The sequence below is a fragment of the Chelonia mydas genome, chromosome 2 (assembly GCF_015237465.2).
Source record: "Chelonia mydas isolate rCheMyd1 chromosome 2, rCheMyd1.pri.v2, whole genome shotgun sequence".
NCBI lineage: Eukaryota > Metazoa > Chordata > Testudines > Cheloniidae > Chelonia > Chelonia mydas.
In genome coordinates, this window is record NC_057850.1 from 173,735,859 (window position 1) to 173,760,262 (window position 24,404).

General features: G+C 41.6%; 1 protein-coding gene across 7 annotated transcripts in view; it reads left to right on the plus strand.

Annotated features, from left to right (window-relative positions):
- The window catches only part of ELMO1 (engulfment and cell motility 1), a 413,918-nt gene that overhangs the window by 95,380 nt on the left and 294,134 nt on the right, over nucleotides 1-24,404 (plus strand). For all 7 annotated transcript variants that reach the window (XM_037890049.2, XM_043540597.1, XM_043540593.1 and 4 more), the window contains one exon: nucleotides 18,348-18,398. In XM_037890049.2, coding sequence (XP_037745977.1) covers nucleotides 18,348-18,398 — 51 coding nt within the window. The remainder of the gene's footprint in view (nucleotides 1-18,347; nucleotides 18,399-24,404) is intronic.

Genomic DNA, 24,404 nt, shown 5'->3' on the forward strand with positions numbered 1-24,404 from the left:
AATTGTAACTATAATAAAAATGGGAAACTTACTAATTAAGCGGGATATACTCATTTAAACAATTCAAAGGTTTGCATTCCTGTCTAGTGTAATTCTGCTGAGCTCACTGAAATGACAACAGAGATGAATTTGGCCAAAAGAATGCAGTTGGTATGTTGCTACAAAGGCAGTACTCTTGACCTGTGCAGTAAGGGCCTGATCCAAAATTCAATGAAAACAGTGGGAAGACTCCATTTAATTTCACTGGGCTTTGGAATGGGCCCTAACTGGGCTGCACACAGGAAAATAATATAACTAAATTCCCAAGTGATAAATGTCTCTTGATACCATCTTAATCAATGTCAAAGTGTTAAATTGATCATTATAAAAAATGAATTTTTATTTAGTGAAAATGATTTGGCTGGGTTTTATGTATGGCAGTTAAAATTTTCTGTCAAAATTGTTTTTGTAAAAAATTATGTTTTTGACCAAATGAAAGCATCTGCTTTCCACAGAAAATTTCAATTTTTCATTGAAAAATGGAATACTTGAGAACCAGAAAAGTTTCTGGAATATTTTGATTCAGATATGTGACATGGTGGCTTGTGTCCCCTCTCTCTTCTATGGACTGGGCTTACTGGCTGGACTACATCTCCCATGATGCACTTCCTATTCCCTAGGAAGACTACGGTGCATCATGGAAGAAGTAGTCTAACCAGGGAACCTGGCCGATAGAGGAGAATGGGAGCACGAGGCACCTGAATGACCACTTGCATGAGGCAGCACAGTGGCATTTCCAAATCAAAATATTTTTGGTTTTGGCTGAAATATTGAGGTTTTGGGTTTTTTTCTGAAAAGTCAAAATTTTCTGGGTGAGTAGATAGAACCTATTTTCTGACCAGTTCTAGTTTTATGCCATGTTTATAAACAAAAAGATGTCTGACTGGGATATAGACATACTGCAAGAGATTTATGTGGATATTTTTGAAATTTGATTTTCCACTGTGTACATGCTGCCTGACTTTTTTGGTGTTAGTGTTTGTTTTAATTTGAAACACCATTCTCTGTGTCTGTGTCCTGGCAATGATGATGGCCAAACTGAAGGTGTTAACATAAGCACAAAGGATTTTCCTCATAGTCAGTAATTGTGGGGGCAGAGTTTAGTAGCATGTGCATTTACTTATGAGGCTATCCATGCTAGTGAGCAGTGTTTGTGAGATTAAGTGTACAAGGCATTGTGCAGTGTACAAAGCGATTTGGTTTTATCCCAGGTTGCATGGACTTCTGTTAAGTTGGGAAGACACTTTTTTACTGTTGTCATAGAGCTGTTTCGTGTATTTCCAGTTGGGACTTAAGCTTATTTTTCTTGTTTAATACCCCCCTTTTCCCTCCCTGCAAAAAACTGAAAAAATGGAAGGGAACTTTGATGACACAGTAAAGTGTTTAGAAAGACTAAATTTAGCAATTCTCAAGGGACTGCTCATAATTTAAAAAAAATATATATATATACAGACCATATATACGGTTTTTCATTTAACTGTTTAAGTCATACCAGATAACCTTCTGTGCATGCCTTAGTTCATTTCAGGACCTCCCTCCTTCCTCTTGTTTCTTTTTCTTTTTAAAATTCAAATGGATAGACACTTCAAAGGATTCCAGGGGGGAAACTATTGAATGAACTAATTTAGGAAATGGCTGATATTTTTCCTCCCCTCCTGAATTATATAATGGGAATGCTTTGCCCATCACATTTAATTGTGACACATGTTTTTGCAGAGAATGAGGCATGACTGAGTTTGACTGTTTACACATAAGTACTGTATGTGCAGAGAAGGTTTCTAAGAAGCAAAGTTTGAGAAATACACAGGCTGTTTGAAGAAAAGAATCGGGGTACATTTCCACAGGCCACTCAGCTCTAACCTCTATCCTTGGTGGATTTCATGTTTCTGTTTTGGAGAAGATTTGCTCTGGGATTTTTCTGTTTGGTTCAGAAGAAAGTTTGCTAGCTTTTCATTGCTTTTAATTCATGGTTTGGGTGGGAAGAGACTGTCATTTAGAACGTTTTGGGTTGTGCTACAAGGAAGATTTTGATGAGTTTGTTTATTCCATGCTGAAAAAATGTGTGTCTGACTCTGAGTCATGTAAATAAGTGAGAAGAGCATTAAATGCCACCGGTATTACTCACACGTCTGTGACTTTTATTAATGTTGTTCACTGATTACCACTGCCGGCTGGATGCATGCTATAAAGAGATGATTATACAGGCCACTTCTACATGGTCTCCCCATCTTTTGCTTAATAAGATGCTGCTTCCAAAGTGAACGCAGGGGAAACGCCAGAGCTCATGATAACCTTGTGTTCTTCAGTGAAGCTAGTACACTAATGAATAGATGGATAACAGCAGTGAGCAGTTTAACTCTGCCATGCTGGGTGACCCACAGACCTCTTATGAGGGGCCGTCCCTAAAGCACAAGTTTAATGTTTTGCACTGTTGGCAAAGATTAGAATCATAGAATCATAGAATATCAGGGTTGGAAGGGGCCTCAGGAGGTCATCTAGTCCAACCCCCTGCTCAAAGCAGGACTTATCCCCCATAGTTGCCCCAGATGCCTAAATGGCCCCCTCAAGGATTGAACTCACAACCCTGGGTTTAGCAGGCCAGTGCTCAAACCACTGAGCTATCCCTCCCCCCTCCCGCCCATTAACTGTCCCTGTATAGATATTCAAAAGTCTATGTGCAGGTCATATCTTTGATGAGCTGGTCACTTGTCAATTTATGGCCTTTCAGTTAGATGCCAGTTACAAACCTTACGATGTCTAAAGTTTTATTTTTAAGAAATGAATGAAACCAAATGAAAATAATTTTGGTTGCTAGGAAATTTTGATGTGAAAAAGTTATGAACATGGAACTGTTAACTCATGGCTCTCAATTGTATTTTCATTTTCATGTGGTGAACAGCACATCTGTGTCTTGGTTGTCCCACGGGGAACTCCTAGCTTTGAAACTGTTCTTTATTTCCTCATGTCACCTTAAAACCACACACATGCCAACCAGCTCTCTGTTCGCATGGCTTTTCTAACTTCATAACAAAATGAAATAGTCGCTGGAGAAATCAGTGTAAAAGATTAACAATAACCTTCTCAATCAGTGTAAGGGCAAAGTTTTAGCAGGTCAGCCACGGTTTCTACTAGAGATGGGTCAAATGAAGAAAGAGAGGCTTTGGATCCAGACTGCCCTATATCCAGAAGTGTTTGGGTCCCAGGGTTTGGTGTGGCCTATAATATCTGTGCTACAAAAAAGTATAATAGCTTCCTTTTCTTTCCCTTCCTGCCCATTCCTTTTTGTTTGTTTGTTGCTTTCTTTTCTGTTATTTTTTGGGAAAAAATTAAATAAAATGAAAATGTTTATATAAAAAACAAACCAACATGTTATAGCAGTTTTTATTAAAATGTAGGAAGTTATCAAAGACAGTAAGAAGAAAGTAAGTTACCTATACATAGTGCCAGAATTTAACCACAAACCTAACCAGTATTTTAAGGGACCTCTTCATTGGTTTTATTCAGTTATTTGCAATTCTTTTATCCCAGGATAGTAACTGGGAGGTACTTAAAATAGTTCAGACTTATTATTCATTTGTATTATAGTACTGACTAAGAGCCCTACTCATGCATCATGATCCTATAGTACTAGGCGTTGTACAAACAACAACAAAAAGGCCCCTATAAACTGTGGGAGAGCAAGGGGGGAGGGGTGGTGGTGGTGGTGGCTGTAATTCTTATTAGGGTGGATTGATTGAAATCATAGTAATTAAAATGATCAGTTTTAATCATGATTTAAGTGAGCATGCAGGAAACTTTGATTTAAATCATAGATATTAATCAAGTTTTGTATTTCTAATTTTTTAATTATGTTCCTAAAGAAAGGTTGATTGTCATTGTTTGGTAGCCATTAAAACGGATGATTTGCAATTAAATGTAGCCTTTACGCTAAATATGGTGCTTCTTTTTGCTAACCAGGACACACTATAGCCATACACATTTATTTAAGCAATCATATAGCTTTTATTCAGATTACTAATTTTTACATTTTTGATTGTCAGAAAATGATGAATGATGCATTTGTTGTATACTACATGATTAATTTTTACTTATAATTTTTGTCAATCTCTCATTTGGACGGTAATTCAAAATCAATCAGTTAAAAATGTATAAAACCAGAATTTTAATTTTTTATCAGTTAAATACAATTACCTTAAATGTGCTGGATACATAAGAGAAAAAGTTTATCACATGCTTTTGTTTTTAATTTTAAACTAGTTTATTAAACAAAGGAAGTATTCTCTGTAATTAGTGAATTGAACTCCTGGTTTCTGGTGAGGGTTGCCAGGCATCCAGTTTTTGACCAGAAAGCCCGATCGAAAAGGGACCCTGGAGTCTCCGGTCAGCACCGCTGACTGTGCTGTTAAAAAAGTCCAGTCAGTGGTGCGGCGGGGCTAAGGCAGGCTACCGGAAGCGGACAGCATGTCCCTGTGGCCCCGAGGCACAGGGGCGGCCACGAAGGCTCTGTGTGCTCCCCCCCCACACACCTCGAGTGCTGGCTCTACAGCTCCCATTGGCTGGGAACCACAGCCAATGAGAGCTGTGGAGGCAGCACCTGCAGGCGAGGGCAGTGCAGGGAGTTGCCTGGCCGTGCCTCCGCCTAGGGGCCGGAGGGACATACTGGCCATTTCCAGGAGCCGCCTGACATAAGCGCCACTCAGAGCCCACACCCCAAACCCCTTCCCCAGCCCAGAGACCTCTCCCGCACCCAAACTCCCTCCCAGAGCCTGCATCCCCTCCATGCTCCGCAGGGCCGGCTCCAGGCACCAGCGTTCCAAGCAGGTGCTTGGGGCAGCAGTTAGAAAGGGGTGGCAGAGTTTCCGTGGTGGCGGCAATTCGGCGGCAGCTTCTCTCTTTCTCTCTCCTGCCGTCCGCAGCGGCAATTCGGCGGCGACAGGTTTTTTTCACTGCTTGGGGCGGCAAAAACGGTAGAGCTGGCCCTGATGCTCCAACCCCCCGCCCCAGCCCTGAGCCCCCTCCTCCACTCCAAACCCCTCCTCCCTGGCCCCATACCCCCAGCTCACCTCCCCTGCACCCCAATCACCTGTCCCAGCCTGGAGCCCCCTCCAACACCCTGAACCCCTCATTGCTGGCCCCACCCTGGAGCCCACACTGCCAGTTGGAGCCCTCCCCCCCTCCAATACTCTGCCCCAGCCCAGAGCTCCCTCCTACACTCTGAACCCCTTGGCTCCATCTCGGAGCCCCCTCCTGCACCCCAAACTCCTCATCCCCAGCTCAGAGCCCACACCCCCTACCGGAGCTCTCACCCCCTCCCACGCCCCAACCCCCTGCCACACCCCAATGAAAGTCAGCAAGGGTGGGGGAGAGTGAGCGATGGAGGGAGAGGGGAATGGAGTTAATGGGGTGGGGGGCTTGGATAAGGAGTGGGGCAGGGGTGGGGCTTAAGGCAGGTGCAGGGCAAGGGTGTTTGATTTTCTAAAATCAAAAAGTTGGCAACCCTATTTCTGGTCCCCATGACCTTCAAGATTTTAGAACCTATAGATCTTTCTCAACTAGTTTTTATTCATATGTTGGAGGAGGAAAACAAGCTTTCCTGCTTTTCCAACTCCCAGTTCGTTTTTAACTTTGAATGCACTAGTCATTGAACTGAACTAGTTGCATAAACTGAAATAAAAAATATTCTTTCTGCACCTGCAGAGGAGGCTATTGTTGTCAAAAGCTTGTTTAGCACTTCAACAACTGATCTTCCAGGTGCTTAGCCATTGACTTCAAATGTTTGACTTTCTTTAAAACTTGGCAGCAAATGTGTACTGATTAACATTATTTTTGGTATTTAAGTCACTTGATTTTAATAGATTATATGTAGTTTAGGTCTTAACATAGCTCTCAATTTCAAATTTAATTTTAAATAGGTTTATTTTGAAAGAAAATCAGTTAAAGTTAAATTTAATTGAAATTTAAAAGCATGTGATTTAAATTAAAAAAAAACCACATAGATGTTTATCCATCCTGGTTCTTAGAAGTGCAATTTACATAGTGATACAAGGCTAGGTTGGAACTTTACCATCTGCCCTGCGTAAGGAATAGAGAGGGTTAAAACAGTGGATCTGTTGTTGAAGATCATTGAGGATCAGTCACAAATTTCTCCTGCTCCTTTATCCTGGTGTAGCTTACTCCTTGCAGTGTGCCCGATCAGATACTCTGGCTGGCAAGTGGTGAAGGGCCAGGGAGGGTGAAAGCTCTTTTCACTTTCTGCCCCCTCACCACGCACTTACTTGAAATAGGGAGTGTCAGTCAAGTAGCCGCTTTGTCTTCCTTTCCTTCCCCTGTGGCCAGAGTTACAATCTTGAGCAGGAGAGTAAGGTGGGGGGTGGATATACTATAGAGGGATGCTATATTCTGCTTTACTACTCTACATGTCAGAGCAAGAGCTGTGACAATCAAGTCAATAACGATAGGTCATTTGTATTATATAATTCCTGCATATGATGGTATTGAGGTATAGGGCCTGATTCTGCTTGCATCCTTGTGGGCCAGACCCATGTTCACTTGGTGTTTAGCAGTTGTGATGTTCCACAATAAAGCATCAGAACCAAGTGGAGCACCTTAGGAGACCAAGGCTTGTCTACACACACAATGTTGAACCAGTTTCATTTAAAGAGGAGCTTTGAAATTGATTTAGGGTATGTCTTCTCTGCAGTTAGCCTGGGCTCTTAGCCAGATATTGCTCCTAACCCTCCTCTGATCCACACACAGACCTCTCAGCTGAGTTTGGTGGTGCTTTAACCCAGGCTTGTTGGATGGCTGGGGGTGTGGGTTAGGGCTGGGGTCCTCTTTTGTTTGGGCTGGTAACCTGCCCGCTTTGCAGAAAGGATGCAGGCTGAATCACTCATATTCTTATAGTCCTCCAGTGCCTTCCCACAGTTCCCCCTCTGTGCTCAGGACAAACAAGTTTTCCCACAATTCGCTGGGAATGAATCCTAGAGTACATCTACACTGCAGCTGTGAGCATACCTCCTAGCCTGGGTAGACACATGTGCTAGCCCTGCTCGAACTAGCATGCTAAAAATAATAGTGTGGACATTGCAACATGGGCAGTGGCAAGGGCTAGCTCACTGTGTATGGACCTAAGAGGTCAGGCAGGCTTATACTCAGGTAGCTAGCCCATTCCACCTGCCGTACCACAGTATTCACCAGGCTACTGTACTGGGACTTGTGCTGTTCAATGTGTTATTAATTAATGATCTGCAAAAGGGAGTGAACAGTGAAGTGGCAAAGTTTGCAGATGATAAAAAATTAATCAAGATAATTCAGTCCAAAGCTGACTGCGAAGATTTACAGGGGAATGTCACAAAACAGGGTGACTGCGCAACAAAATGGGAGATAAAATTCAACATTGATAAGGGCAAAGTAAAGCACGTTGGAAAAAAAAAATCCCACTTACTGATATGTAATGATGGATTCTAAATTAGCTGTTACCACACAAGAAAGATGTTGGGGGTCAGCGTGGATAGTTCTCTGAAAACTTCAGCTCAATGCGCATTAGTGGTCAAAAAGGCAAACAGAATGATAGTTTCTATCCCTTTCCTAATCTATTCTAAAACACAAAATTTTGTAATACCATTGTATAAATTCACGGTACACCCCATTTTGAATACAGTGTCCGGTTCTGGTCATCCCATCTCCAAAAGGATATTAGTGGAACTGGAAAAGGTTCAGAAAAGGGCGACAAAGATGATCCAGGGTATGGAAGAGCCAGTATCAGTATGAGGAGAAATTAAAAAGATGAGGGCTGTTCAATATAGAAAGGAGATGACTAAGGGGGGGATATGATAGAGGTTAATAAAATCATGACTGGTGTGGAGAAAGTGAACAGAGATGTGTTGTTTACCCTTTCCCACAATAATCATAGAATATCAGGGTTGGAAGGGACCTCAGGAGATCATCTAGTCCAACCCCCTGGTCAAAGCAGGACCAATCCCCAATCTTTGCCCCAGATCCCTAAATTGCCCCCTCAAGGATTGAACTCCCAACCCTGGGTTTAGCAGGCCAATGCTCAAACCACTGAGCTATCCCTCACCCCGCCATGGGTCACCTGATGAAATTTAAACAGGTTAAATACAAACAAGAGGTAGGACTTCTGTTTTTGCACAACTCACAGTTAACCTGTGGAACTTATTGCCATGGAATTTTCTGAAGGCCAAAATTATAACTGGGTTTAAAAAAAAACAAACCTGGATAAGTTTCTGGAGGATAGGTCCATCAATGGCTACTAGCCAAGATGGTCAAGAACATAATAACCCTGTGCTCAGGTGACCCTAAACCTCTGACTGCCAGAAGCCAGGAAGGGAAGATGAGGATGGATCACTCCAGCTGCCCTGTTCTGTATGCTTCCCTGAAGCTCTGGTACCTGGCCACTGGACTAGATGGACCATTGGTCTGACCCAGCATGGTAGTTTTGTTCTTTATTTTTAGCATGGTAGGTTGAGCAGAGCTAGCGCATTTGTCTGCCCGGGCCTGGTGGCATGCTCCCAGTTGCAGGGCCAACATACCCTTAGAGTGGTCCAGCTTAATGCAGCACAAAAAACCACGGGATATGCTCCCAAAGTCCTAGCAACATACACAGCTGAGTACAGCATCAATGTGAACACAGTGAGTTGAGTAGGGCTTTGCATTGTGGCTGCTCACATCTGGACTAGGTTATCTTGGGTGTTCAGACCTGGTTACCTATTCCCTGGGCTAACAATGCACTGAAGATATACCTTTAGTTAAACTTGTGCAATAAGGCTGTGAAAATACATTCTGAGTTTGATGATTTTATTCTGGTTTAGCTTAAATTGATTTGGTTTAGTTTATACCTGCTAGTAAACAAGTCATTCTTCAAATGACTTTTTTTATGATTGTCTACACACAAGTTTGCACCAGTGTAACTCAATTGGTGCAAACTTGTGTGTGTAGACAATCATAAAAGTGGAGGGAAAAGTGGTTAATCTGCAGTCATTAATGTGCTGCATGCCCTTTTGGCCAGTGACTACAACTCAGCACTTATTGATGAAGCTGATGTAACTTTCATATTGTCTTTAAATGCAGGGAACTTTCATTCATTCATGTTGAGTACAGTCAATTCTTATTCAGTCATATTTTCATTGCTTTTAAACTTTTATGTCTGACACTTGTGAAGACGTCCCACTTTTTTTTTTTTCTTTTCATGCCTCCTACAGTTCATTTTCATTTGAAAATGGAGCAGGCATTGCTTCTCACCATTTATTTTGAGAACATTTTACTTCTGTATTGTTTTGCAAATGGTGCAGTCCTCACCTGGCTTTTCATCCTCCCCCACCCAGCCCCTTGCTCTATTTACAGATGGAATCTTCTTGTTGTTTGTGAACCAGAGTATAGTTAAGTAACTAGTATTCGGTCTGTCTGAAAGGTGCCTTTGCTCCTGACCTATTTTTCTCTGAATAGGACCTGTAATTGTATATTCTGGTGAAATTCCGCCATACCATTGTAAGCGCTGTGTGTGGGAGGTTATGTAAAAGGTAGAACAAGAAACGAACCTTTTGTAGTTTTTAGTCTTTCATTTCAGTATTAATCTCTTTCTTCTGGGTTGTAAGCAAACATGCTGAATAGCAGGGGTTTCTGATTTAGTGCTTAGCCTGGCACTTCCTTAGCATCTGTAGATAATATGAAAGTGGGAGACAGCATGGAACTTAGAGATGGAAGTAACTTGGTAGGTTATCTAGTTCTTTCCCCTGCCATTTCAGCATTATTCCCTGTAATATACTCCCTGGCGTAAACTGTCTAGTGCTTTATCCGGTCTATGACTCAAGCAGTGGGGTTTCCACTACTTCCTTTGCCAGACTATTCTGCAGTCTGAGAGATCCCTTCTTAGGGCTTGGCTACACTTGCAAGTCAGAGCATGTTAAATCAGCCCTGGGTGCCCTAACTCCTGAGTTGTCCACACTGGCAAGGCACTTAGAGTGCCTGGACTCTGCAGCTGGAGCGCTTCTGGTAATCCACCTCCATGAGAAGCATAAAGCTTGCTGTGCCCTGGCTGAAATGCCCAGGTGTCAGTGTGGACGACGTGTTGCATTACTGTGCTGTGATTGGCCTCTGGAAACGTCCCATAATCCCCTGAAGTCAAGTGGCCACTCTTGTCATTGTTTTGAACTTGGCTGCAGGTATGCAGATATTCCCTTTCAAAGCTCCGTTTCTGACAGAGAGCATACTTATCTGCTCAGGGACAAAGCAAACCATTGCTATGGAATACTGTTATTGTGAGTGCGTGTGTGTGTGTGAGAGAGAGAGAGGCGGTGGGGGGGGGTTCTGCTGCTGTCTGAACTTACAAGACAGCATGCTGACACACTCTCTGCCCCCCAAAACACACTGTCTCCCCCTCATACACACAACACACTCCCTGTCACACTCCCCCCGCCCCCATTTGAAAAGCACGCTGCAGCCACTTGTACACTGGGATAGCTACCACAAAGCACTGCTCTCTGTGGCATTGCAAGAGCTGCTGCTGTGGCCACACCACTGCACTTGCAGCTGACAGTGTAAACACACAGCAGTGTCTTCCCTGCTGCGGTCTCTGAAGGCTGGTTTAACTAACATGCCACGAAACAGCTGATTGGGAGGTGTGGGGAAGGCTGCCAGTGAGTGGGAGGTGCTGGGAGCGGGGGCGGGGTGGGGCGCAAGGTGATGGGGGGCGGGGCTGCTGATGTATTACTGTGGCTCTTTGGCAATGTACATTGGTAAATTCTGGCTCCTTCTCAGGCTCAGGTTGGCCACCCCTGGTGTAAGTGCTTCTCTGAAGAGTCTGGGAGAGTGGATTCTTCTTGATGGGCCATCAACTCCTCTCTGTCCAGTGTTAGTTGCTCATTTGTTACCGCTGAAAGCCTAGCACAGTTGCCAACTTTCACGTGGTAAATAAGCACCCCAACTTTCACAATAAGACAAAAATCAAGCTAATCCCATTTCAAAACAAGCCAATCCCTAAGAATCCAACACTCAGTGCGACTAGATCCCCCTGGCATGCAGTCTGGGACTGTAGTGGGCCCTCTGTGAACCTCTGACTCTTTTTCCCCCCTGTCATAAATATAAAGGGAAGAGTAAACACCTTTAAAATCCCTCCTGGCCGGAGGAAAAACCCTTTCACCTGTAAAGGGTTAAGAAGCTAGGATAACCTCGCTGGCACCTGACCAAAATGATCAATGAGGAGACAAGATACTTTCAAAGCTGGAGTGGGGGAGAAACAAAGGCTCTCTCTGTCTGTGTGATGCTTTTGCCAGGAACAGAAAAGGAATGGAGTCTTAGAACTTAGTAAGTAATCTAGCTAGATATGCGTTAGATTCTGTTGTGTTTAAATGGCTGATAAAATAAGCTGTGCTGAATGGAATGTATATTCCTGTTTTTGTGTCTTTTTGTAACTTAAGGTTTTGCCTAGAGGGATTCTCTATGTTTTGAATCTGATTACCCTGAAAGGTATTTGCCATCCTGATTTTACAGAGGTGATTCTTTTACTTTTTTTCTTCAATTAAAATTCTTCTTTTAAGAACCTGATTGCTTTTTCATTGTTCTTAAGATCCAAGGGTTTGGGTCTGTGTTCATCTATGCAAATTGGTGAGGATTTTTATCAAGCCTTCTCCAGGAAAGGGAGTGTAGGGTTTGGGGAGGATTTTGGGGGAAAAGACGTTTCCAAGCGGGCTCTTTCCCTGTTATATATTTGTTAGATGCTTGGTGGTGGCAGCAATAAAGTCCAAGGACAAAAGGTAAAATAGTTTGTACCTTGGGGAAGCTTTAACCTAAGCTGGTAAAAATAAGCTTAGGGGGTTTTCATGCAGGTCCCCACATCTGTACCCTAGAGTTCAGAGTGGGGAAGGAACCTTGACACCCCACCTTACCCCTGCTTGCTGGGAGCCAATCAAAAAGTGAAGCTACAAGCCAAACAAGCCAAAAACTAGCCAACAAGCAACTCACAAGCCAATTAAGCCAAAACAAGCCCAATTTCTGCGTTTTTTTTTCGTGGGTTTGGCATGTCTGAAGGCTAGTTGTGGCACGCACATAGCAAAACTTCATAACTTCAGATACAATGGTAGCACACACAATTCGACAAGATAGTAATGTTCAACAGATCATGACTTCTCAAATGATACCTCAGAAGGCATACTTTGTACCGAACATATCATAATCATATCACAATGGTGAATACGGGGGTTCCAGGGTTCTACTTGAGGTACAGAGTCAACTTCTTTAATTTTTTTAATTCTTCCTCATAAGTCATTCTCTGCAGCTGCTTGATCGTTTTTTGCCTCTCTGAATTTGTGTACATTTTTCTGTTACTTTCTGGGCCAATACTGAATGCAGGTGTAGTCTGGCCAGAGTCATTTAGAGACTGGCTCAGTTCAAGTGATCCGTAGGGATTTCAGTAACATTGGCCAAAGCATTAAATGTAATACTCTAAATTTAATTGTCTGTAAATTCAGTCTGCTAGAATGATTTTCCCCCTAGACACCCTAGTCCTGTAGCGTTTTAGGAGAGTCTTGTCTAGGCTGATGTGGAACTAAGTTATTGGCAAATCCTGTTGAGCGTTCTCACAAATGGAACATTGTATCGTATGTGTGTGTAGTACCACAATGACCTATCTTGGGAGAATAAGTGGACACTGTATATGACCTGAACTCTATGGAGCTTACCTGAATCAAATCTCTGAATTAACAAGACTGTAGAGGAGACAATGTTTTTAAATGATAAAAATTCTTTCCCAATAATAGAATAGACTATTACTTCTATATCTACTAAAGAAATTCTAAATATAACAATTTTGCTGTACATAGCACACCCGCCCTCTTATTAGAGATCTGTCAGAAATAACTGCTTTTGGTATCTTTAAAAATACATGTTTAAAAATGTACTTCTATTACTATTAATATTGTCACCCCTCTGCTGAGCGAGCAATATCAAATGTCAGGGACTTCCTATTGGAGGATAAATCAGTGATGGAAAGTTTTGATATTTTCTTACTCTGTGTATATACACCAGCCTTTGAACAGAGGTGGTTAAACAGGACACAGACAATCCCCTCTTTTAGGAATCCAGTATTGCCAACCCCAAACGTTCAAAAATCCCGAGTCAGGCTCACCAAAAATCATGAAATTATGTAAAAACAATAGATTTGGTGTTCTTTTTATTTGCCTTCTGTGTTGTGAACCTTTAGGGTGCCCTGGGGCCACATTTTGAAGCTTTCTCCACAGCCACGAGTGCTGAAGACTTACTTTTTCTTTAAGAATGAAGGGTGAAATCATCACATATCCACTTGATTCCAGGAGCTGTGGTTTTAACGAAAACAATAATTATTGTGAGACTCATGACAAAATCATGAATTAGCAACACTGGAATCTCAGCCAAACTGTTAATGCCTGGTTTCCAGGGGGCAACAAAAATTTCTCTCTGGTTAGATTAATACAGAGAGCAAATTCTCCTATTGCTTGCAACAGCTCTCCCTCCCCCACACCCAAAAAGAAACTTAATTACAAAATTAACAGAACCATGCAAGCGTTGTTTCAAAGACTGAACAGTGGTCAGATGCCAAGAAAAAGAACCTTTGAAATATGTATAGCTTCACCACTTGGTGACTCCTGCCAAACATATCATAGGTTATTAAAAATGAATTTAAAAAAATTTAATCGAACATTTTTGAATGTATACATTTGTTTACTACTTGCAATGCTCTCAGCTTGGACAAAGAAAATGTTCCAGAGATGGAACTAAAATATATCTCACAAATCCTAAAAATGAAAACTCTTTTGTGGCATTTAAGGAGAGAAGAAGTTTAATAAATTTTTAAAAAACTGCAAAAATGAAGAAGCAATAATTATTTTGGATGTAAATGTGTGATTAAAGTATTTTTGGATTGCTTAACTATTGTTTAAGAAAGAGCCCTCTTAGACAGACCCATGTCTAATTTGTACAAATCTAAAAATTAATGAAATATTGAGCCCAAGAACCAAAGCTCCCAGACCTTCCCAAAATATGTTTTTTGGTTTTGTTTTTTAAAAATGAACCACCACCGCCAGCACATTCCCTTCCAACCAATTGCAGCAAGCCAAGTCACGATGCATTTCAGTGGATATAATCATTATAAAAGTGAGAGGACCCACTACATGACGCATTTAACTTTTGACTTGCTTGGTAGGTTTTCTTAAGTGCTCTTCCCGCAAACTTCTGCTTACTTGGCTGACTTGGCTGTTTTGATGGCATCTTGGAATTGAAATGAATATATCTTCATCCCTATCCATGTTAGGGGACTCTTTTAATGACCCTGGGCCCACTTTTTAAATGCTATTACTTCATTAGAAGTCTGATGTGCCCATGATGCCTGTGATTTGGGCAGAGTAGGAAGAAGAAAGATAAACCACTTCTAGAATTGCCACTGTTAGGTCTGTTATTGACTGATCAGGGAGACTGAAGTGTTCTCCTACTGGTTTTTGAATGTTATGATTCCTGATGTCAGATTTGTGTCCGTTTATTCTTTTGCCTAGAGACTGTCCGGTTTGGCCAATGTACATGGCAGAGGAGCATTGCTGGCACATGATGGTATATATCACATTGGTAGATGTGCAGGTGAATGAGCCCATGATGGTGTGACTGATGTGGTTAGGTCCTATGATGGTGTCCCTTGAATAGATATGTGAACAGAGTTGGCACCAGGGTTTGGTTCCTGGGTTGGTGTTTTTGTTGTATGGTGTGTAGTTGCTGTTGAGTATTTGCTTCAGGTTGGGTGGCTGTCTGTAAGCGAAGACTGGCCTGTCCCCCAAGGTCTGTGAGAGTGAGGGATCGTCCTTAAGGATCGGTTGTGGATCCTTGATGTTGCGCTGGAGAGGTTTTATTTGGGGCCTGTAGGTGACAGCTAGTGGCATTCAACAAAAAAATTTCAAAAACAGACTCCAACGTGAAACTGCAGAACTGGAATTAATTTGCAAACTGGATACCATCAGATTAGGCCTGAATAAAGACTGGGAATGGCTGGGTCATTATAAAACCTAAACCTAATTTCCCCAATACTAATTTCCCCCTACTGTTACTCTCACCTTGTCAAGTGTCTGAAATGGGCCACTCTCATTACCACTTCAAAAGTTATTTTTCCTCCTTTGGTATCCTGCTGTCAATTGAATTGTCTCGTTAGACTAACCTCACACTTGGTAAGCCAATTCACATCTTTTCATGTATTTATACCTGCTCCTGTATTTTCCACTCCATGCATCTGATGAAGTGGGTTTTAGCCCACGAAAGCTTATGCCCAAATAAATTTGTTAGTCTCTAAGGTGCTACAAGGACTTCTCGTTGTTTTTGCTGATACAGACTAACACAGCTACCACTCTGAAACCTGTCATCTTGATTATGTTGTTTATGAATCTGCTGTGTCTGTGTGAAACAGAGATTGGTAGGAGGTTTCTCCAAATACCTTGGAAAACAAATGAACTTTTTACATCCTAGATAATAATGGCATATCCTACCCTAAATAACACTGACCCTTGTGTTCTAAACATGAATGCTAGAATCCAAGATGTTGTGTTTAAATGACATTCAGGTATCCTGAGTAAGAACTCCAGATACAGTCTCTCTACCACTAAGCAGATTAGATGTGTATAAACGTTGTTGTTGAAATTTAACTGGCATACTGAATACTGCACCATGCAGTTAATGTAAAAAATCCTCTTGGTCTAATTGTGTGCTTACAGATTGTTTCCTTGCAGGCTCTTAAGTCATTATTTAGAATGGATAAACAAAATTGGATTTTTGATTGGGGAGAAACTAACCCCTTTTTAAGTGTCGCTAGCCTACTGTGTTAGAAAACTGATGCTTTGGATGCATTCAGATAAAAGGGAATATATTTTTTTCCTTAAACCTTTGTCTACAGTAGGATTTTATAGACTGCTAATTCTCAATGAGAGCAGCTCACAGTGATAGCACTGATGGAAGCTGTAGTGTAGGAAAGTGTTACTGTACTCTACTCTGAGCGAGGTGTGATGGCTTGGTGATAAAAAAAAAAAAAAAAAGTCTGAGCCTTGTCTATGTTACAACTTCCACCGCCCATTGAGAATTTGGGGTCTGAAAATCTTGGTATAGACCCAGCCAGAGAAATGAACACGGCAGGAAGGTCAAAACAAAATCTCTCCCAGCACTACTTATGCACTGTGGTTCATTTTTTCTGTACAACTCTATATAATGTGGGCTGGCATTTATTTAGGCAAATATTTACCTACTCTATCTATTTAGAATCATAGAATATCAGGGTTGGAAGGGACCTCAGGAGGTCATCTAGTCCAACCCCCTGGTCAAAGCAGGACCAATCCCCAATTTTTGCCCCAGATCCCTAAATGGCCCCTTCAAGGATTGAACTCACAACCCTGGGTTTAGCAGGCCAATGCTCAAACCACTGAGCTATCCCTCCCCCCCATGTAGCCCCCAATGCCATAATATCTGAGTAGCTTTCAAGTACCTAGCCTGGAACTACAAATAACATGAATAGTCTCTCCCCCTTCCCCTGCCCCCATTCCAAGACTGCCGAAGAAATAGAGATCTTTATTTACTTGTGGGCGGGGGTGGGGTGGGGTGATGACAGAGAGAAAGAAAATATTATTGTGGGGAAAGCAAAACTGAAGAAATTAGTTTTGCATTTATGTTGTGGATGGAGACGTGATCTCTCTGAAGTAGCTAGAGCCAGTCTCATGAATTGCTCTGAATACCAGGAGAGAGACCATGTTATGGACCTTATTTAGTGACCCGTTTAATCACCTTAGTTTCAAGCAAGATACATCTTATTTATATTATTTTGTTGTTGAGCTGCATAGGGGTAGGGAGAGTTGGGGAAAATCGCTTTTTAAAAAAAAAAAAAAAAAAGTGCCCCCTCCCCAAACATCAACCTATGGAACACTCTACACTGCAGTCATTTGAAATGTTTTTGCTCTCTTCTACATTTTGGTGCTCTGTATTCTCATAAAAGAAATAGATAAAATGATAATATAATTATTTTCAATCAAACTGTTGCATTTTGCAGTTATAGGAACTCAGGATCACTGTTTTACCTCTTACCTCAGATTGGTTAATCACACGTTGCTGGATTTTTTTTTAAACTAATATAACATTTTAAAAAGTTAAAACAGTGTCTCAAAGTAAGAGATTAACAGATTCTGAAGTCAGAAGTGACCGTTGTGATCATTTAGGCCATAGAATTTACCAAAAAAAATTTCCGGTTTGAACTAGAGCATATCTTTTAGAAAAACATAAATGTGTAAACAGAATTTGGGTTTGCAGTAGAGGCATCCCCAAGCTTGTTACAAAATACCAGGGTAAATACTGATAGTACTGAGACTTTGGGACTCATCAAAAGGCCACTGAAGCTCAGTGGGAGTTTGACATCAATTTAGCTTTTGGTCAGGTGCAACATAGGCAAATGTGCTATTATATGTTTGGTAGTACTTCACAGGTTGTCTTGGGCTATAGAATCTCTCTTAGAATCTCTTTTTTTTAAAGAGGCTTATTGGACAGAAGATTGGCTTATCCCATACTCTTTCAAAAACTGTTACGAGATTCTTAGCTTCCTGCAGGCACCTTAGTTTAATTTAACATTTTATATGAGCTTAGCCAAAAGAAAATATCTTATCCCTTCTCTTTCTGCCAACTATGTGAGAAATGACTTGTGGTATAAATGAGTTTGCAGACATCAGTGATGTAGTTTGACTTATTAACCCTTCAGCATCTTTGTTGGAGGGTGGGTGCAAAACAGTGGTGGCAGAGCTCAGTGGCTGGTTTCAGTGGTTTGTCAGCATGTTCTTGTTCTAGAAAATGAAGAGCCTGTGGGATAACATTTAAATGCTGCAGATGTTTAATGATAGGTTTCAGCAATCTTACAAACTCCTCAGCTATGCAGCACAAGATTAGAGCCAGACATTACTGGCAGTTATTTATGTCTCTTATGGTATATTTCAAAGAAATATTTAGAAATTGTCAATGGTAGCTAAATTCTGCAGTACATGAAGTCATTCTTAAAATGGTTTAAATCTGTTTAAAAATTCATATGAAGAATATATATATTTCTATTTCTTGCTTTAACAATGGGTAGCTTGCATAACAAGGGGGAAATTGTGTATCTTAGCGTACATATGCAGTGGGGAGGCATTCACACACTTACACAGACAAAGCACTGTTGCTGGTTTAATGTTGTATTCTATCCTGTGCGTGTTGCACCTTTTGTATGAGCTGATTGTAATTAGAGGGAATAAAACCTTTTGGATTTTCTCTTTCAGAATCGCAATGAAATTAAAAATGGAGCGATCCTTCGATTAACAACATCTCCAGTAAGTTACCATTCTGTTCGCTCTCCTTAAACTTTTTCAGTCTCCCATAATGATGGTTTGGTTGAGGTGATTACTATGAATTTTTTTCTTGTACTGAATTCAGAAGCTCATGGAAGGGACTGAGAATTTGTGGTTCTCTATGTTTTTGGGGTCTGTGATGCTCAAAATGGTGTAAAATATTGCCCCAATGATCTACTGTATCCCACAGTCCAACTGCAATGGATTGTGGGATTTGGAGGGTTTTCACTCATCTGGAAGAGGGCCGGTATTGTTGGGTGTGGGGCTTGTGGTTTAGGGTTGGTGCTGCTGGGTACTTCTGTCTAACCTCTCTTCCCACCCCATTTGCACAGCACTCATCTCCAAGGTGGCACAGCTTCCAGTCTGTGAAGATGGCACCAACGCCTCCATCAGAGAAACTGTGTCTGCTCCAGAGTTCAGAGTTGGGAGGGAGGGTGGAGGACAGGATGGGGAGAGGTCTACTATGTTTGGGTTAAAGGCATGTGGTAGGGTTGGGATGACAGAAGGGGGAGAGAGAGGATGACTGAGTGAACTGCTCTTCCTTATCTCCTCCTCTGGTTCCTAGTGACGGTGAGATTTTGCATTTTATGCCACTCCCTTTTGCTGGTGGGTGGGACTCACCAGATTCCTATCATGACCCATTTCTGGGCTCTCAGCTATACTGCCACATATTGAAAGCCTCTGTTTATCCACAGCATGGGTATCAGCAATACAGCTCTCTCCATCTTGCCTCACCAATGCACTATCTTGCTAAAACAGCTTACCTGAGTTTCACTGGTCATGCTAGCCACGGCAGATTCAATGCAGTGTTCTGAAAATTTCAGTCCCCAGGCAAAGCAACTCCTTTAAACAATCTCAACTCTATTCTGGCGGGATCTGGACTGAGACCATTAATTCATTTCACATAGACCATTGAACCGCTTAGCAACTTTCAGCTATGGGAAATCTAGTCTGGATTCTAACCTGTAGTAAAGAAATGAAAAGCTCTGTATCTTACTGATAATTCACCAAGTCATGCAGACCTCTCTGTTCACACCCACCCCACCCAACTTGATGTTTGCAGTCACCAGACACTGGGCATGCAAATAGCAAAGTTGAAGATATGTTGGAGTAGAAATGGGGAATGGAAGGGCACAGTAAGGGCACAGTAAGGACACAGATAGACATCTGGAATTTTTGGGCAAGCGAATGGAACTTTATTCATTCCATGAGAGCATAACCTCTCATAAGGTGACCTGTCCAGCGGCAGTAAAAAGAGAGAAGGCAATAGGTGGTACTCTCTGTCACATGCCTTCTTTTTTTCATGCTCAACTCCAGAGTACCACATTCCCAAAGTTTAACAGCAGTTTAAGAGCAAGGCCCTCTCAGAACCTGGCTTACTTCCAAGCTGTATCATGGCCTGCAACCCAGGACAACCTAATACCTAGGAAGCTACCTGGACTCATAGGATGGCTCAGGCTTCCTGTGAATCTAACCCCCTTTCCTGGGATGCCTCAGGAAGAGGTGAGGTGGGGACTTCCTCAACACCTCCCAATCTCTGTGGTTTTCAGGGAATCAAGCACCAATCCATATCTATCCCACTGAAACATCCCTGTTGCCTAAAACTGTAATCCTATAAAACCAAGCAAAATCTGTGTTGATGTGTCAGCAAAGAGTACCACACAAACCCTCTGCATAATTCCTCAAAAAGTACCCGTGCCATCTACTCCATGTTGGAGCCACGGTACCTTCTAATTTCCAGCATTGATTTATTTATTTTTTACCTAATTCCAGTGTTTTATTCTCAAATGTTTACATTTTTTTAAAACTGTGGCTGTGGTTTGGGGGACCTTTTCAAGGGGTTGGGTCTTGCTAGTGAATGGCATTTTTATACTCTTTAAAATTTACAGATTAATGGTGCTTTCCATGTACGTATGCTAGAAGAAAATCTTTGTTCTCTAAGTACTACAATAATGGGCACTATATAAGTACCTAAGGTAGATAGAGCAGGAGTTTTCAATCTGTGGGCTTGGGACCTACACTGAGCCCCCGTTGTTTGCCCTGGGAAGCTGGATGGCCACATGTCTGTCCTTCCTCCTTGTTTCCAGCCGAGAACAACAGAACATGTGGAGGAGACACTGAAAAGCAAATATAAATTGTGTAATTCTGCAGAATGGACAAAACCCTTATGCTACATACAGCTAAAAATACACTAATGCTTTCAGAAACTTGCTTTAACGTAACAGAATAATTAGCTGTCACCAGGATGGTGTGCTGTTGTAAATGGAAAGGGAAGTCAGTCATTTAATAGAGGATGGGAAGGGTGAGATGCAAGTCCACAAGACTGAATTAGGATGTGGTCATTCCATGAAAACATTTAAGAAGCCCCTATTTTAGAGAACACTCATCAAACATGTTTGACCTTGGGGCAAGTGAACTGGCCAAGAAGCTGTTACTCAGCTAAATGGAAGCATTTCTCCACTTGGGCTCATCAACACAATTTGTCTCTGAACTCCATTGGAATCCCTGATATCTTAGAGTATCTACTTACCCGTAAGTCTTTGGATCTTGCGTTCAGTTCCCTGCAGGTTCATTTAGCAGCAATTAGCACTTTCCATCCTCCAGTGGATAACTGTATGATTTTGACACACCCTGTCACAACTATATTTTTGAAGGGGATTCTCAGAACCTTTCCACCAGTGGTGAAGTTTGTATCTCAGTGGGATCTCAGTTTTGTTCTGTCATCTTTCACTAAGACTCCCTTTGAGTCGCTGACTACATGCTCTATGACCTGTCTGTGCATGGAGGTGGCCTTTCTGATAGCTATAACATCGGCAACAAGAGTCAGTGAACTGGGAGTACTTATGGTTGGCCCACCTTCTATAAAGAAAAGGTATTGCTACACCTCCACACCAGAGCCATACCCAGGGTAGTTTTTGTATTTCATGAGAGTCAAGTCATCCAATTACTTGTATTTTTTTCCTAAACCACATGCCTTGGAAGAAGAGAGAAGACTGCATTCTCTGGACTTCCAGAGGGCTTTGGCCTTTTATCTGCAAAGAACAAAGAAGATTAGAAGACACCTAAACTATTTGTTTCCATAGCAGAATGATCAAGAGGTCAATATATGTCCACACAGAGATTTTCTAAATGGATCTTGGATTGGATCACCTTTTGTTACCAACTAGTTGGCATCTTCCCAACCATCCCCAAAGGGATAAAGGCTCATTCCACTGAGGGGGCAAGCTACTTCAGCTGCATCTCTGAGAGACATACTCAGACTAGAATATGTAGGGCAGCTACTTGGCGCTCTTTGCATACTTTCATAAAACATTATACCATGGTACAATCTCAACTGTGGATACGGCTGCGGGGACAACAGTGCTACATTCAGCTATCACTTCTGTTTCCCTGCACCTACCCCCAGTTTGACTACTCCTTGTTAATTTCTCACATCCGGAATACACATCACAACCATCACTCAAAGAAGAAATGGAGGTTACTTAACTGTAAGTGGAAGTTCTTTGAGATGTGTGGTCCCTATCTATATTCCACTACCCTCCCTCTGTCCCCTCTGCTGTGGATTGGGTATGCTGCAGTAAGAATGGGAAACTGGAGAGATGTTGGCCAGCACCGGCCTTTATGCCCTCAGTTGGGAGCATGAGGAGAGCTACGACATGTTGTACATGCCAATGGACATTGCTTGAAAAAAATTCTGGACTCAGGCACGTGGTGCTCATGCGTATCCACGTGTGGAATACTGATACGGACCACACATCTTGAAGAACCTCCAGTTACAGGTAAGTAATCTCCATTTCCATGGGCAAATGCCCACCCTTACACAATGCTTTCACTTCCAGGTGTGAGTTTCTGGTTTTTATCCCCTACAGCCAGAAAGACTTGAAAGTGAGACAGTGAGGGTTCTTCCACCCGCCCCCCCCCCCATTAAATCTGAAACCCTAAGTATAAGTACAGTGTTTTTTCTTTTAATTATCACCAATTTAGATTACTTGTTCTTTTTTAGACTTTGGCTTCTTTTCGCTAAATCATTATAGCATCACTTTTGCAATTCAGTAATTACTGGCACATTGCTAAATCCATTATAAACCGTCTCCTTTAGAAATTTATGACTTGCCTATTTGAAATTTCACTGAGTTGGAACTTTGAATGTGGATTGTCAGACCTGTTGGGAATTTGACCTGTCTCTTTGTTTCTTCAGATCTGTTTGCAAAGTTCATGTTTCATGTGATTCTCTGAGGACTGTTTTTTCCCTAAACAATGCTTCCCCTTGCCGCCTCTTTAAAACACTCGCACACTCTGTCTCCTAGGTTACTTGAGTATAGATTGAATTTCTGTCAGGATTATCTTGGCTCTCATCTTTCTATCTTTCCTATTTCTCTTTACTCTCATATTATCTTCCTCAATATCTCGGTATGTACTACATAATATTTTTGCCATTTTCCATGACACATTTTCCCCCTGTGCCCAGTTATGTTTCTGTGGAATTATCTTATGTATCTTATCCAGCATTTATCTTTTTATATGGATTTATGAGAGTGAAACATCAGTTTGTCTGGGATTGCCCATTCTGGGACTTTTCTGTTCTAGTGATGGGTGTGTAGATGGATAAGGGAGTTGTTGTTATTGAACAGTGTGAAAATATTTGTAAAGGACAGTTGTCTGTCCTCCAATGCAGTAACCAGAATGGCATCTGCTACTGTTTGTGAACATTCATGCTTATATTTTATACACCAGATCCTGTAAACCCTTATTCTAGTGACCGTTCTTTACTAGAGATAGGTAAAATATTAGCAGCAGACAAATTAAGTGACTTGTCCCTGTATCAGTTAGTTAATTATTCACAAACAGCATTGGATGTCTGTGTATTATCTTGTTCAAAATGATTCAACTTATGGCTTATACAGACGTATGGGTTGTTTGTGAACTGTACCATAACTATTGATTCGTGTATTAGCTTTTAATAATATGCTAGTATTAGCCACGTTTGTCACATGAGGTTTTTTTTTTGTGGCTCTCTGACTGGATGACTCCTGAACCTGCAAATAGCTTTCAGGATGCCTGCATTAAGATTTGCAGCATGAATACTTATGCAAATACACGTTTTCACAAGTATCATTGTGCAAATACATGTGCCCACAAGTACTTACAATAATTATCAAAAAAAGAAAAGGAGTACTTGTGGCACCTTAGAGACTAACAAATTTATTTGAGCATAAGCTTTCGTGAGCTACAGCTCAGTTATCCTTTTCTGTGAACATTTCAGCAAATGCAAACACCATTTTTTCATGAATGTCCTTGAAAATCATGTTGTCATGTTTTTGGGGATCACCCAGATGATCACCTGCCCTGTAACTTTGGGTGCCTTAATGCTATGCAACTATGGCTCAGAGCTCTCACATGGGTAGCCAGCCTACAGACATAAAGGTCTCCCCATGGCTTCCACCCACTTAGTTACTCCTTTCAAGATGACCTCAATAGCCCTTCTGGTCCTGAGTCTTCCCAGATCTTTCCCTTAAATTCTTAACTACCAGTCACTCTGACTTTTCCCTTCTGGTTCATCACCCTAAAGGAGTAAAACTTGCCCCCAGTTATCAGTCCACTTGGGGCTTCACACTCCACCAACACTGCACAACAGAGACCTGTTTGCAGTAAAAATAAACAAAAAGTTTATGTAATAGAAAGATCACAGATTCAAAGATGAAATAGTAAGAAAAAGCAGGTTTCAGAGTAGCAGCCGTGTTAGTCTGTATTCGCAAAAAGAAAAGGAGTACTTGTGGCACCTTAGAGACTAACCAATTTATTTGAGCATAAGCTTTCGTGAGCTACAGCTCACTTCATCGGATGCAACTGAACTTTCCACTTTATGCATCCGATGAAGTGAGCTGTAGCTCACGAAAGCTTATGCTCAAATAAATTGGTTAGTCTCTAAGGTGCCACAAGTACTCATTTTCTTTTTAAAGAAAAAGCAAACACTTACACAGACTGTAA